The sequence below is a fragment of the Condylura cristata genome, unplaced genomic scaffold (assembly GCF_000260355.1).
Source record: "Condylura cristata isolate star-nosed mole 26May11 unplaced genomic scaffold, ConCri1.0 scaffold00017, whole genome shotgun sequence".
Classification (NCBI taxonomy): domain Eukaryota; kingdom Metazoa; phylum Chordata; class Mammalia; order Eulipotyphla; family Talpidae; genus Condylura; species Condylura cristata.
This window is the reverse complement of record NW_004567118.1, coordinates 776,782-790,572: the sequence shown is the minus strand read 5'-3', so window position 1 is coordinate 790,572 and position 13,791 is coordinate 776,782. Positions and strand designations below refer to the sequence as shown.

At 40.4% G+C, this 13,791-nt stretch overlaps 1 protein-coding gene across 1 annotated transcript in view; it reads right to left on the bottom strand.

Annotated features, from left to right (window-relative positions):
- NSF (N-ethylmaleimide-sensitive factor) overlaps nucleotides 1-13,791 on the bottom strand; it is a 101,118-nt gene that overhangs the window by 58,861 nt on the left and 28,466 nt on the right. The window contains exon 6 of the mRNA XM_004684065.2: nucleotides 3,650-3,849. Within this exon, the coding sequence (XP_004684122.1) occupies nucleotides 3,650-3,849 (200 nt within the window). The remainder of the gene's footprint in view (nucleotides 1-3,649; nucleotides 3,850-13,791) is intronic.

The window sequence follows — 13,791 nt, the reverse complement described above, 5'->3', positions numbered from 1 at the left end:
TTACAGTTTTACCAGTTACCATTGTCAACCACTGTACTTTTGTTGAGCTTTATGTAAATGAAACATATCTTATGTATTCTTTCTTGTCTGGCTTCTTTAACTCAACATTTGTGAGATTCATAACTGTATATAGCTATGGTCTATTTACTTTCATGATGGTGTAGTACTCCATGTTTGTTAGTCAGAATGTATCTACTTACTGAATATGAAATTCTAAGTCTAAATTCTCTTTCAGTCCCTTGAAAAGTTTTCAACTGATTTCTGGTTTCAATTATTTCTGTTGTGAAGACAGCTGCAAGTTAATTGTTGTTTATCTGAAGGTAATCTTTTTTTCTCTAACTGCTTTTAAGATTCTTCTCTTTGCTTTCAGTTTTTATCAGCTTACAATGATTATTTATAGGTATAAACTTCTCTGCTATTTCTTTGGCTTGCAGTTCATATCACTTCTGGAATCTTTACACTGATGATTTTTAGAAAGTTCTAAACTACTTTCTCTTCAAATATTGCTTTTGCTCCATTATCTTTCGACTTCCTAGAACTTTAAATTTATATAGTAGACCTCGATGTGTCATTTTCTGTTTTTATTTAGTTTTTTCATCCTCTGTTTCTGATTATTTTCTTCTAATATCTCTCAGTTCACTAATTCTCTCTTCAGATGTAGCTAATCTGTTTAAAAATCATCCATATAATTCACTTCAGTATCGAATTTCTCATTTCTGCAATTTTCATAAGTGTTCTGCTAAAAATCTGTATTGTTTTTTATTTCCTTAGACATAAGTATAGTTATTTTAAAAGTCTGTATCCGAGAATTCTAGTATTTGAAATCTAACTTCTATCACCTTTTGTTTATCTTTGTTTCATGTTGTTTATGACTCTGAGTCTCTAGTTACTCTGCATTATAAGCCAGACATTGTACTTGCCATCTATAGAAATACTTGGTGGCCTTGCATGATGGCCTTCCTTTCAGAAAAGAGCTACAATTCTGCCAGATACCTTGGGGCACTAGCAATTTGGGAACCCTCCATCTAACTTTAGAGAATGACAGGATTCAAAGCTGATTTGCAGCCTCTGTGAAAACAGGCCTACTGTTAGTGAACCCTTGATCCTAGGTCCCAACACAAAATGTGGCACATTCTGGGGTATCCCCTCTTCTGGTGTCATGGTTTTAATCTCTGCTCCCTTCCCCCCATTATTCCCAACAACCTGTCAAAAAGGCTGCACAGTTGTTTAACAGTTCCCTCAGAGAGGGCTAGTAACTCCAGAGGAACAGTGAACCCATGTATCTTTTCTGCTACACCTCCTTTCTCCTCCTGGATCTTGTAAGCTCTTTGATGCCTTAGGCAAAAAAATTTTGTTGACTCAAAAGACCTAATCTGCCACTATTGGAAATAAAAGTCCCAGATTATATCTACATTCCCCCCAGTTTCATCACTCACCATTGTTTCCTGCATCCACTGTTTCTGTGGGTTCAGTTTACCTCAGTCTCAAGTAGACCCTGCTTCACATTCTCCCAGGAAGCATCTATGACTAATTAATTCTATCAGCCATTGCATTTACTCACCTTTCACCCTTATTCCTGAATGAGAATTAAACTGTGAATAAAATTTTAAATTAAGTGTTATTTTTATTTAGCTCTGTAAAAACAGAAGCACTGTTTTCTGATCTGTTTGCTGTTGTGGAGAAGTTTGCATTCAACATTGGATTTCTTTTTTTGGTTGATATTAAAATGTTTCTATTATTTCCCTTTGACATGTTTTCATTTCACAATTTATCTAGAAAGACAATAAGATTTATCCTATTTGGGTTTATGGTACTACCTGAATCTTACTATTTATTTTCTCTGTATCAATTCTAGAAAATTCTCAGCCATTCCAGCTTTGAATGGTGTCTGTACATTCTTCTATTAGGACTCTTAACTCTTACCTCAATTTCTTCTTCATAGCTTACATTTCTTTATCTCTCCTGAGCTACAATTTGGGTAACATTTTTTTAGGTCTATTCTTCTATTTATCAATTTGTTTCCTTCAACTTAAACTACTAACTTACATTTAACTTGGTTGCTGAATTTTTTAATTTTCCATTCATTGAACTTCCCCTGTGAGAACCTGTTGTGGCCTGGGTTCACTTGTATGTAACAACCCTACAGGATCATTAGCCAAGGGTTCATTTTTCAATTAATTTCTCAGCCTAGGGTTTCCAGACTACATAGATGGATGTGTGTATGTGCGTGTGTGTTCAAATTCTGAACTAACATGAGTCAAGGAGCCATGGTTTAGAATTTCCAAGGGAGATTCTCCACTTCCTAGTCCTGAACGCAAGCAGACACCTCAATGTTCTTGTTATATCTCTGCGCTTATAAGCCCATATTTTTTAGATCTCTCTTCACTGAGGACACTCTCAGAGGGTTCCGGTTCCTGGTCTACAGATTAGGTGAGCTCAATGACTCATTTCTTACTCCTCAGTGGGTGCTATAACCCAAACTGATAAGTTATCAAAACCAAAAGCTGCAGTTCCTATCTTTGCTGCTCTAATTTTCAGTTTTCTTCTCACTTCTGGAGAGATCTTTTTCTTCCCAGAGAACCCAATTACATATTTTAAATGATTTTAGTCATTTTTTACCCAGTATTTGATGGTATTTATAGAAGGAAGATTTTCAGGTTACCAGTCTACTGTATTGTTAGGACCGGAAATCCCATGGCAGTTTTCAAAACCTGTCTGTTAATGAAATAAATGTTTTAATATTAGTGTGTTAGTCAGGATCTTCCAGAGAAAGGGAACCAATGAGTTGCATCTAAAAGGCCAGCAATCTTGAGACACAGAAACATCTACTATTTCAATTTGAGTTGGAAGCTGGAAGAAAACTGATATCCCAGCTCAAGGCAATCAGGCAGCCAGGCAGTGGGAAATTCCCTCTCATTGCAGGGAGGGGTAGTCTTTTTGTTCTACTTAGACCTTCAACTGATTGGGTGGGGCTCACCTACTTTTGGGAAGGCAATCTGCTCTACTCAAGTCAACTGATTCAAATGGCAATCTCATCCAGAAACACCCTCATAAACATATCCAGAATAAAGTTTAGCCAGAAGCCTGGCTACCCTATGGAACATTCAAACTGACACATAAAATGAACCATCACAATCAGTAAACTCTGCTTTTTTTAAATGGATTTCATTTTTTTCTAAGATTGAAATCTAACTTTTCCTTTGAGACCTAATAAGTTATACCTATCATTTTACAACTGAACTGAAACAGTAGTGAGTAAGCTGGCTTTCTGCACCTGGACCTAACAGATACATAACTCTACAAGTCATTTCATAGATGTAATTTCCCTCCTTTTCCAAGGGATAAGTGAGTTCAAGTTTCTGGAAGTACTGGGGAATAAAAATGTCACTTAAATAAAATAAAAATATATTCATGATCTGTTTTTGCAAAACCTTTGGCTTATCCAATCATCTGTCTTTGTACTATGAACATGTGGGTAATGACATCTGCTTGCATCATGTAAATCCCTGTAATCCCCAGTTCACTGACACATGTAAACTAGTAATAAATGTTTCAAATATAGACCACAGTAACAAGTTTCTATCTTAACTGTGTTTCCTTCATTATAAAAGTGATCAAATTTTTATTAAATTGTACTTATGTTAGTTACCCTCCTTTGTTCCTCTTCAGCATCAGCAAAGAGCTTACGAATGTTGGCCTCTGACTCTCCCACGTATTTGTTAAGGATTTCTGGCCCGTTGACCACTTTGGGCTCTCTTGCGTTCAGCATCTTGCCAATCTGTCGGGCCAAGAGAGTTTTACCACAACCTGGAGGCCCATATAACAGGATGCCTTTAACATGTTTGCAACCTAAAAAGAAAAAGAGAACAGTCTTACATCAACTAACTAAAATCCAAGTAAGACATCTAAAGGAAAGTTTTCTTTCTTCTTCATATCCACTTCCGGAAAAACACATTAACATATATTAATTTCCAGGTGCCATGAACAGAACAAAAGTGAACCAAAGCCTTATTTGTAACAGAAACTCCACACACAATTTCTATACTACTACTAATATTTGAGGGTGGTTGGGAGAAGATGCCAAGACAGGTCTCTGGGAAAGCGTATTTGAACTACACTTAGGATCAATACTTTAAATTGTGAAAATGTTTCCTTTGCCTAAACGCTTAGCTAGCAAGTATTACTTATGTTTCATTATTCTTCACTCTAAAGTTAGGGAGGAAAAGGGATCTATTTTTAGGCAAATTTAACCTAAAACACATCTATGATGATATGATTGACTATGGAAACTATGTCTTAGTCATAGAAATCACAGGTCTGCCTGTCAATACAAGCACTTGAAGAAAGGGCCAGCATGTCTGAGTGGGACAGGTACAGGAAGACTCAGGGCGCAGAGGGGTGTTGAGGCTGTGGATCAAGTTGAACGTCCTGCTTCATGTGACTAATGCCGAGTCGGGCACATGTGTTCTCAGCGCCACCCAAATGAAGATGAAGTTTCAAAAGAGTAGTATTTGATTCTTTTCTAGGTGAGCATTGCTAAATGCCTTCAGGTATCATTAGCAATTGCAAAGTGGCAAGACGGATGATCTACACTCCCCAGGATTTCTTCAGCCAATGCTAAAGAGACTTACTCCACTTCTGAAGAGTAAGGTGGCCCTTGGCTTCTGTGAAGTCACTAGGAATTCTCACCCTTCTAACAGTTTCACAGTTAAGATACCTAAGTCTTTGCTCATGAGTTTCTTCTCTATATCAAAGAAGCACTCTGTGAAATGATGAATTATGTGGTTTCAGTTCTACACCAAAGCTACAGGTGAAAGACAGTTCCTGGAAATGGGATATAAAAAGTGGGCTTTTATGGGAAAGAGTTTGCCCACATTGGAAAAGAGAGCCTTAAAAATCATATATTTAAGAAAATATGTCAACACATTTAATAACTCACATGAAAACAATCATAAGACATACCAACTCTACTGGAAAATTTAGATTTTGAGGAAGAAGATCCTTTTGGTGACCAGTATGATCACTGCTTTTATATTTAAGATCTGGGCTTCTGGTTAGACAAGAGGGAATTTGCTTGTGTAGGATTTAGAATCTTATGACCTGAACTTCTTTTAGCTCCTTATCTATAAATTCATCACAGACACATTCACTCTCAAACTTAACAGCAACTCTCACAGGAAGGGATTTCTCCAAGGTTTGAGTTGCAACTATTTGTTTATATACCTTCTCTATTAGATTGTGAACTACGCAAGGGCAGGTACTGTTTCACTACTCTGAATTGCAAACAGCATGAGCTTAGTATTTAACATGCCCTCAGTAAAAGGCTGAGTAAGTAGGAGTATTGATTCCCTTCCTATAAAACCCAAAGAAAATGAGAGAGAGAAGACCATTTTAAGGATCTTTCATAGCTGTACTAATCTAAACACCCAAAACCACATTTGCAATAACTAGGACTTTGCAAATTTAGCAAAACAAATCACATAATATGTAAATACTAGAATAACTATTTTTATATAAGGAGAAGCATAATTTCGTGTTTCAAATTAATTAAACAAATAAACAATTCAGAAAACATTACCATGAAGTTTAACAGAAAAAGAGATGAAATGCATATCCATGGAACTTGTATTTAACACAGATCTCTGAAATGATAGAATCTACTCAATATAACAACAGTAGGAATATCAAAGAATGCTAGCCTGCATTAGAAAAATATAATTCTTTTAGGATCTCAAGAAAGTATATCAAAAATATACATTGACATGTGAAGACTTCCAAAATCCACTTCCACAAAGGAAGCAGTTGTTTGAATAAGCAATGGAAACGGGTCTTTGTTATTACTATTATTATAATAGTCTATTCTGACTTATTAAATCAGCATTGGTCTCTAATTTTAGGTGAGTCATGAAAACATTTCATAAGTAGTTCCATTCAACAAAGTGCACTAAGCTCCTGTTTGGACGAGGCATGAAGCTAGGTGTCAGGCATACAACTTGAAAAAGGCGTCCCTACCTGCAGGGCATTCCTGGTTTAGTAGGAAAGATAGAAATAAAAATGGGCTATCTAGAATATAACATGACATTATCAGAGATATGTATCAAATGTTCTGGAACCAAGTCAGAGGAGACTGACCCCCGAGTGACGGCAGAATATCAGGAGTGGCCTCTGGGGGAAGAGGTGGCCTTTGATCTGGGCCTTGAAGGATAGAGGAGGTTCCTGTTGGGCCAGAGAAAGGAAATGGTCCCTACTGAGAGGCCGTCAGGCTCAGAGGCACAGAAGTGTGAACACCGAAGCTGCCCTCTCCAAAGAACCAGTAGTGACCTGTTGTGGCTGGAGTCTTGGAAGTAAGAACAGGGGAGTGCCTGGAGGTGAGACTGACAGTTTTCATCTATGGAAGACCTTGACACCATGCCCAGGAGTTTTTAATTTGTTTCATAAAACATTGAGGTTTTTAATCAGGGAAGGTGCACAGTGAGATATGTGTTGAAAAACTAACTCTGATGGTAAAGGGGAGGAAGGACTAGAGAACAAAGATCGGGTGGAAGTCTAGTTGGAGGAATGTTCTTAACCCTTTTCTGGGGACACTGCTTTACTGGCTGGCTCTGGATTTTTACCAAATTAAGCTTTCATATCCTTCCAAGTCTTTTGGAAACACATGAACGAATGGGTCCAGAGCCCTCAAGAGGACACCTCCCTCCTGCTATCCCAGCTTTCTTTGGGCTTCTCCTAGGACATAAAAGCCTGGCTGAGGTTGGGAGCCTCTGATCTCCAGCTACTAGACTGTCTGACTGCCAAGTGGTACTGATTGCTGTTACTCTTTTTTTTCTTTAAGTCTCATAAGACTCCTGACTACTCAGAGATCAGTGTGTGGATCTCAACTACGGAAGGCCTTTAGAAAACTAAACAGCAAAGGGCAGGCATGGAAGAAGGAGAAATCAGTAGAACTGACTCACTTAAATTGTCACAGTCTCTCCCTCTCTTACCTTCTTTCCCATGGAGCCGTCTATGGGTTCCCTAGGAAAACGCACATGTACAAAAAGCTTGCACACAATTTTGAAGGTATTCTTAGATCCTCTGAGGTCTATTCTTGAAATCCAAATTTAAAACCTTCAACTATATTACTGAAATAAGTCAGACAAGTGACTAGAAGCAGTAGTTACCTGAAATAGTAATAGGAAAAGAAAATGTCACAGATATTCATCAAAGCTTATGAAACTCAGAGCAAGGAGGAGCCAAGGATGACCACAGCTCTCTAGCCTGGGTGCAGGGAGAAACTGGTAGTCCCAGAGGATAACTAAGATGGGGGTGAGAGGAGGGCAAATCAAAACTTTCTCTTTTGGGCCCTCCCTGGTGGCACAAGAGGTTAAGTGTCAGCACTATGAAGCTGTCTGCAGCCACTGCGGCATGGGTTTGGGTCTGATGGAATCTCTCATCCCCCACGCTTGCGGCCTGTATCCCATGTATGCATAAATAAATCTTTAAAAAAACAAAACAACCCCCCCCAACTTTCTCTTTGGCCATAAGGCATTTGAGATTCAAACAGGGTCTAGGGCTCAGAAAAGATTTTAGCACTGATTCAATATATTTTTTAAAGATTTATTTATTTATTCATACAGAGCTGGGGTACAGGCCAGAGGTGCAGGGGCGGTGAGAGGATTCACCAGAGACAGAGTGGAGAGCAGAACAGGCAGAGTGATGACGTATACTGCTGAGGGGAGCAGTGGATGGGTCAGGAGAGGTCTGCTGTACCATGTGGTCACCTCCGGGGCGGGGATCGAACTCATACTGAAGTGGCTACAGCCAGCTTGCAGTGCTGCGTTCTAACCTGTTGTGCTACCAGGGAGGGCCTGATTCAGTATTTTTTTAATGCCTATTTTTGGCACACGAAGAGCCATAAAAAGTTTTAAGTAGAGAAATATGACAATAAGGGTGAATGTTGCAAGACAGAGATTGAGGCCAGGAAAGGAACACTAGACTTAAAGATCAAAAAGTGCATGTGGATTTGGGCCACAAGGTCTTAAGATCAGGGTCAGATCATTTCAGGCTGAGATATGAAAAGGAAGCTGAGCAATATAAACAGGAGAGACAGAAATCACACTTTCCAGAACTCTGGCAACACAGAGAAGGATTTCAGGAGTGAGTTTGCAAGAAACCTGAGACTAGTTAAGTAAAAGGGAGAAGAAGAAATAACCCGAATGTGTGCCTGCTGGCAAATGAACTCAGTGCACAGGGATTCAGTGCTCGGGGGTCAGCCTCGTTGTGGTAGTTAGATAAGCAACTCACAGTGTCCAGTAAGCTGTGGACATTTGCTTGATTGTATGAATAAGAAGTTCATCAAAGCTGACATGAGAATCTTTACCTTAGGCGAACATTTGGTTTTGGGTCAAAACCAAAAACCAAATCTTAAGTTGAGCAACATGAGGTAAAAAGCAGTGTTAATTGATTTAATTTGAAGTCAACATGTTTACTGCTAAATGCTATTATCTATTAGTAATTTCCCCAGTCAAACTATGAGGTCAAAACGATCACACAACTTGTTCTCAAGATTTGTCCTTCATTTTCCACAAAGTTTGAGGCTTCAATCTTCATTTCTAAGTCATCTACATCTTCCCAATTAGTTATATAAGAACTATTGTGGCTAGTAATATAGCCAAATACAGGCCCAAAGCACTGAATTTCCAGTTCAATTACTTAGATGCTTTTGATTGTCAACTTCTTAAAAAATGCTTAATTTTTATTTAGATGAAGCCCAAACATATTAACAGTTCTTAGTTGATAATGAGAAGCAAAATCCTAAAAGGCCAGAAGAGTTATATATATGGTTTTATAATTTAAGGGACTAATTATATTTGAATATAGGAGTAAAGGAAATACAGGTATTTGTTATACTTTCATTCATTCTACAAAATGAATTCTACAGACAAATACTACATTTGGTGGTAGGGGCGATTAGATGATTCTCTTTTAATTACTTCTAGTTTCTCAATAAAGTGAAGGTTCCAGATCGACAGCTGCTGGAGAAGGTGGAAGTAGGCATGAGGCGGTACTGCAGTGTGAAGAGAACAGTGAAAAAGAACTAGTCACCTCAGCGAGCGGGGTGGGGGTGGGTGGGTGGGTTGGGGGGGGTAAACTGACACATTAGGGGAACAGGAAAGGAATGCCAGGAAATATGGACTCCCAGAAGTACTGAGGACCCGTCCGAGATTTGGTTTAAACTTTAAAATCAAAGTGAGGTCAAAGCCTGGTTTTGTGTTTTGTTTGAGTCGTATTTAACAGTCTGTACCGACACAGAGGATGCAGGTGGCTAAGGCACACTTGGGGCTTTGACACACACAGAAGAGGAGGAACAAGGCTGTACAGGATACAGGCAGAGAAGGTGAACATGACGGCCCTCCCTGGTGGCGCAGCGGGTTAGGATGCAGCACTGCGGGCTGGCCGCAGCCACTTCAGTGGGCGTTTGATTCCGCCCCGGAGGTGACCACATGGCCTGCAGACCTCTCCTGACCCACCCACTGCTCCCCTCAGCAGGGTACTTTGTTGATCTGTCTGTTCTGCTCCCCCATGCTGTCTCTGGTGAATCCTCTCGCCCCACCTGCACCTCTGGCCTGTAAACCAGTTCTGTATGCACAAATAAATAAATCTTAAAAAAAAAAAAAAAAAAAAGATGAGCATGATAGACCACGGCATCTAAGTGAAGAGGGGAGAGAGAAAATTAACCAGAGGAGCTAGGGCCCCTGAATTCGCTGGAGCTGGGGGGTGTGGGGGATGTGAGGGGTAAGCAAGGGGCAAGTGAGAGGTGGCTGCAGAGCTGGGTGCTTACAAGTCATGTCCCAGAAGTGGGGACCAGCCAGGCAGACTCAGACCTGGCCAAAGAGCAGGTACCTGAGATGGCGTGAGAGAAATGTCTACTAGCACAGACACTGAAGAACTGTCAAGACAGACTGCTGGACAACTCGTCCTCAAGGACACTGCAGCCGCTGAAACACTCAGCTAAAAGAAACGCACGGTGAAGACCCACTGAGAAGGCGCGAGCACGCCAGGCAGCGTCTGAGTCTGGTTCCTCTGCGCATCTCTCCCACTGCAGGGCTACTCTATACTCCCCCTCATTTTGTTCTCCAAATGTTAGTGACAATGAAAAGTATCATTTTATCAATCTGTCGATATGGACTACTATCACTAAAAGTAGAGATAATGTAAAATGCCAAAGAAACATAACAAACGATGAAGCTCTACTTCACGCTTTAAGGACTTACGTGAGGGAGATACTGACACCTCACTGCAAGACGTCCTCTGTAAATAACTTAGTCTAAGTCTTGTTTGTATCTCATTCTAGACCCATGGTAGTAAAGTACATTAATGGCTTCCTAGAAAATGAACCACAAGGCTGCATTTTAACTATGTTTCACAATAGATAGCTGTCAAAGGAATAAAAATATGATTTGTGGTCAGGTGCCAAATACGTAAGGATTGATTGGATTAAAGGCATTAGGAAAGAAACCGGGTGAAAAATCTCTAGAGAACATTAAAAATATTAAGAGTTGTGCTTTCCTAGCCAGTGGTTCTCAGACTTGGATTTTCCAAACTCTTCAGAGCTTTTTCTCCTTTAAACTGGGGGAATGCACCATCGTTGCATGACTGTTGTTATTTTGCAAGGTAGGCAGTCCATAGCTAAAAAAAAAAAAATCAAACCTGATTTCTTCTATCACCACCCTTTCGTGTATGACAAAGTATTTTCAAATCAGAAAGTAGGATGGACATAATCTCAGAAGAAAGAATAGTTTTTTTGAATTAAATACACTTACTTTTAGGCACATTATTCAAAGAAGGGGTTCTGGGGTCAGCAGCCTGGATTAAAATCCTAGTTCTTCCTCTTACTAGCTGGAAATGATCACAGCAACTATCTTGGGAGGTTATTATGAGGACTGAAAGAATAATGCACATAAAACTTCTAGCATACTTCCTGGCATGGAGCTCATAAATATTGGCTATTAATGAATATTTGGTTATTTTTTATCATCTTGCTGAAGTTGGGTGGTGAAATGAATTCTGACTTCTAACAGTAAGGGATTTAGAGCAAGTCACAGGATGCCTTCGACGTACATGACCATTTGCTTACGAAATTTTTTTCTGGGATGTTCTATGTGACCGCCTGACCCTTGCTGCTGCTCTCATACTGTTATCAGTATGAACACTGCAAATGGCAGTACCTGTTCCCCTGATGAACCTCAAGATCCAAATTGGCACAGCAGCAAGTGAGCTGGCCCACAGCAGTTCCACAAGGACTTTACTGTGGCTGCAGTAGGTGGGGATTCTCCGTAACTCGTTTCTCTCCTTCTGGCAGATTGCCAGAGTCACCCCTGCCTGCTCCTCTTATGCCTCCGACAGCGTGGGTTCTTCGACTTCTGAGCTTTTCATGCTCATTTAGGGTCAATATTTAGCCCAACCATAAAACCAAGCTACCATGATTATCAGTTCCATAGGGACACACCTTCTATAACCTTCTCCCCCTTCTTGTTCTATCATAAATAGGTTTCTTTTCTCAAGTTCTCCTTATCGCCCAGCTGTACCTCATAGTCCCTAACCGCCAGATATTAGAAAGCTGCCACGCCCCCTTCTTAGGCAGCACACGCCCTGCCCTGCTGGCGCTCACCTGGGGTGACTTAGTTCTACTGGGAAGAACTGGGACTATTTCTCAGTACTTCACCCAAAAGGGTGCTGTAACACTACGTTACCACCAACCACCCTTTGCTTCTTAGTTTGGTGGGTTCCGCGACATGCCTCACCTAACTTGGAGCAATGCTTCCAGCTGAGTCAGAATTCTCCAGCAATATACACATTTGGAATATTATTTGAGCCCCAGGTCTTGACTATCCAGTGATTATAATCACAGAAAGTTTGCTGAGGGTAACTTTAATAGGCTTTAAGGTGAAACTTGAAATGATTTCTAATCTAAAAGTCTAAACAGAATAGTCTTGGGCCTCCCTGGTGGCACAATGGGTTAAGTCTCAGCACTGTGAACCTGTCTGCAGCCACTGCAGTACAAGTTTGATCCCCAACCAGGGAGCTGACCCACATGGCGTGGCAGATCTCTCCTGTCTTGCCTACTGCTCCCCTCAGCAGTGCTTTTCAGTTGACCTGTCTGTTGTGCTCCCCACTCTGTCTCTGGTGAATCCTCTCATCCCCAGCACCTCTGGCCTGTACCTTGGCTCCTGTGCATACATAAATAAAATAAACCTTAAAAATAAAAGAATAGGGCCCTCCCTGGTGGCGAAGTGGGTTAATGAACAGCACAAAGCAGCTAAAGCCACCTCAGCACGAGTCCGATCGCCGCCTGCCCCAGAGGTGACCACCTGGCACAGCCGACCTCTCCTGACCTGCCCGCTGCTCCCCTCAGCACTGTACTTTGTCAGTCTGCCTGTTCTGCTCCCCACTCTGTCTCTGGTGAATCCTCTCACCCTCCGCATCTCTGGCCTGTACCCCAGTTCTGTATGAATGAATGAATGAATAAATAAATCTTTAAAAAAAAAAAGAAAAGAAAAGAATAGGGTCTTATCCACTATAAGAACGTCTGTCCAGCCCCATCAGTGAAATACAGTGAAAATACTTATGATAGCTGATATACTAATTGCCATAACCTCAATGAAAAATACATAGCCTTAGTGCTGCAATACAATGAATAAACAGTAATGCCTATTGTTTACAATCTTTCAAAACATGATCCAAAAAAGTGACAAGTTTGCGTTTGCTCTGTTCTTCTATTTCAAAGAGCATTTTCTTGGTTTTCATCAGATGATTTCAAAACCAGCTTCACTGATGCAACATAGTCAGCTAACTTTTACGTATCAAAAAGAGGATAAAGTTAGAGCAAACACTAATTTTACACAAGAGTGAGCAGAATGATAATAAATTAGAAGTGATCTCTGTCAAATTAGCATCAGGAAAGGGAGTATATAATTCATTTTGTGGGCAACATGATCTTATAAAGAGAGAAGTGTGTGAAGTAGGTTTGGAACGATGGCTGGTGTTTGAAGGGGGAATCCCAAGTAGCTTCTCCTTCAAATACAGACAGACCAGCTACGTCTGCCAAAGGGGGAGCCACTGACAGACTAGCGGCAAGTCAGGACTTATTCACAAGTCTTGCAAGCTTTTCTCTGCAGTTGTGCAAACCAGATTTGAATGCTTATTTTTAAATGTATATGCACTTGTAGGAAACACAATTCACAGGTTCATATTAATAGTTGATCTTTTGTTTTAAAAGATTCCAATTTCTAGAATCATGAGTATTTTCCTAGTTCTATTGAACCTATCGTTTTAGTAGCACAAGTATTTACACTGAGACACAGTTTTGAATTTTCCAGCCATTCATCAAATCACAATCTAGGAGGGAGGTGTCAATCAGTGTCTGCAAGTTATTGCCCACAATTTGCTTAACTATGCACTTATCAAATCTTTCAGAAAAGGAAATATTTAAGACTAAACACACAACTCCTGAACCCATTTGAGTCAGGTCTTTGATTATCCATTCTCTAGGTATCATTTTGTCCAGTAGCGACTTGTTGCCCCACCAATTTTAAAATACCAAGAGCACCCTGGGTTCCGTTACCATACAGAGAGAAAGGCCTGTGCCCAGGGCACCAAGCAGCTGCGTGAGATGCCTACCACCTGACTGGTCCACCTCCAAATTAGTCAACTGAGACTTAATATAGATCTTCTCACTAGATAGCCCAGAACTAAAGATGGGATATGTGTAGCAACTCTCCAAACTAATCTTTGCTGACACCCCCACCCTAC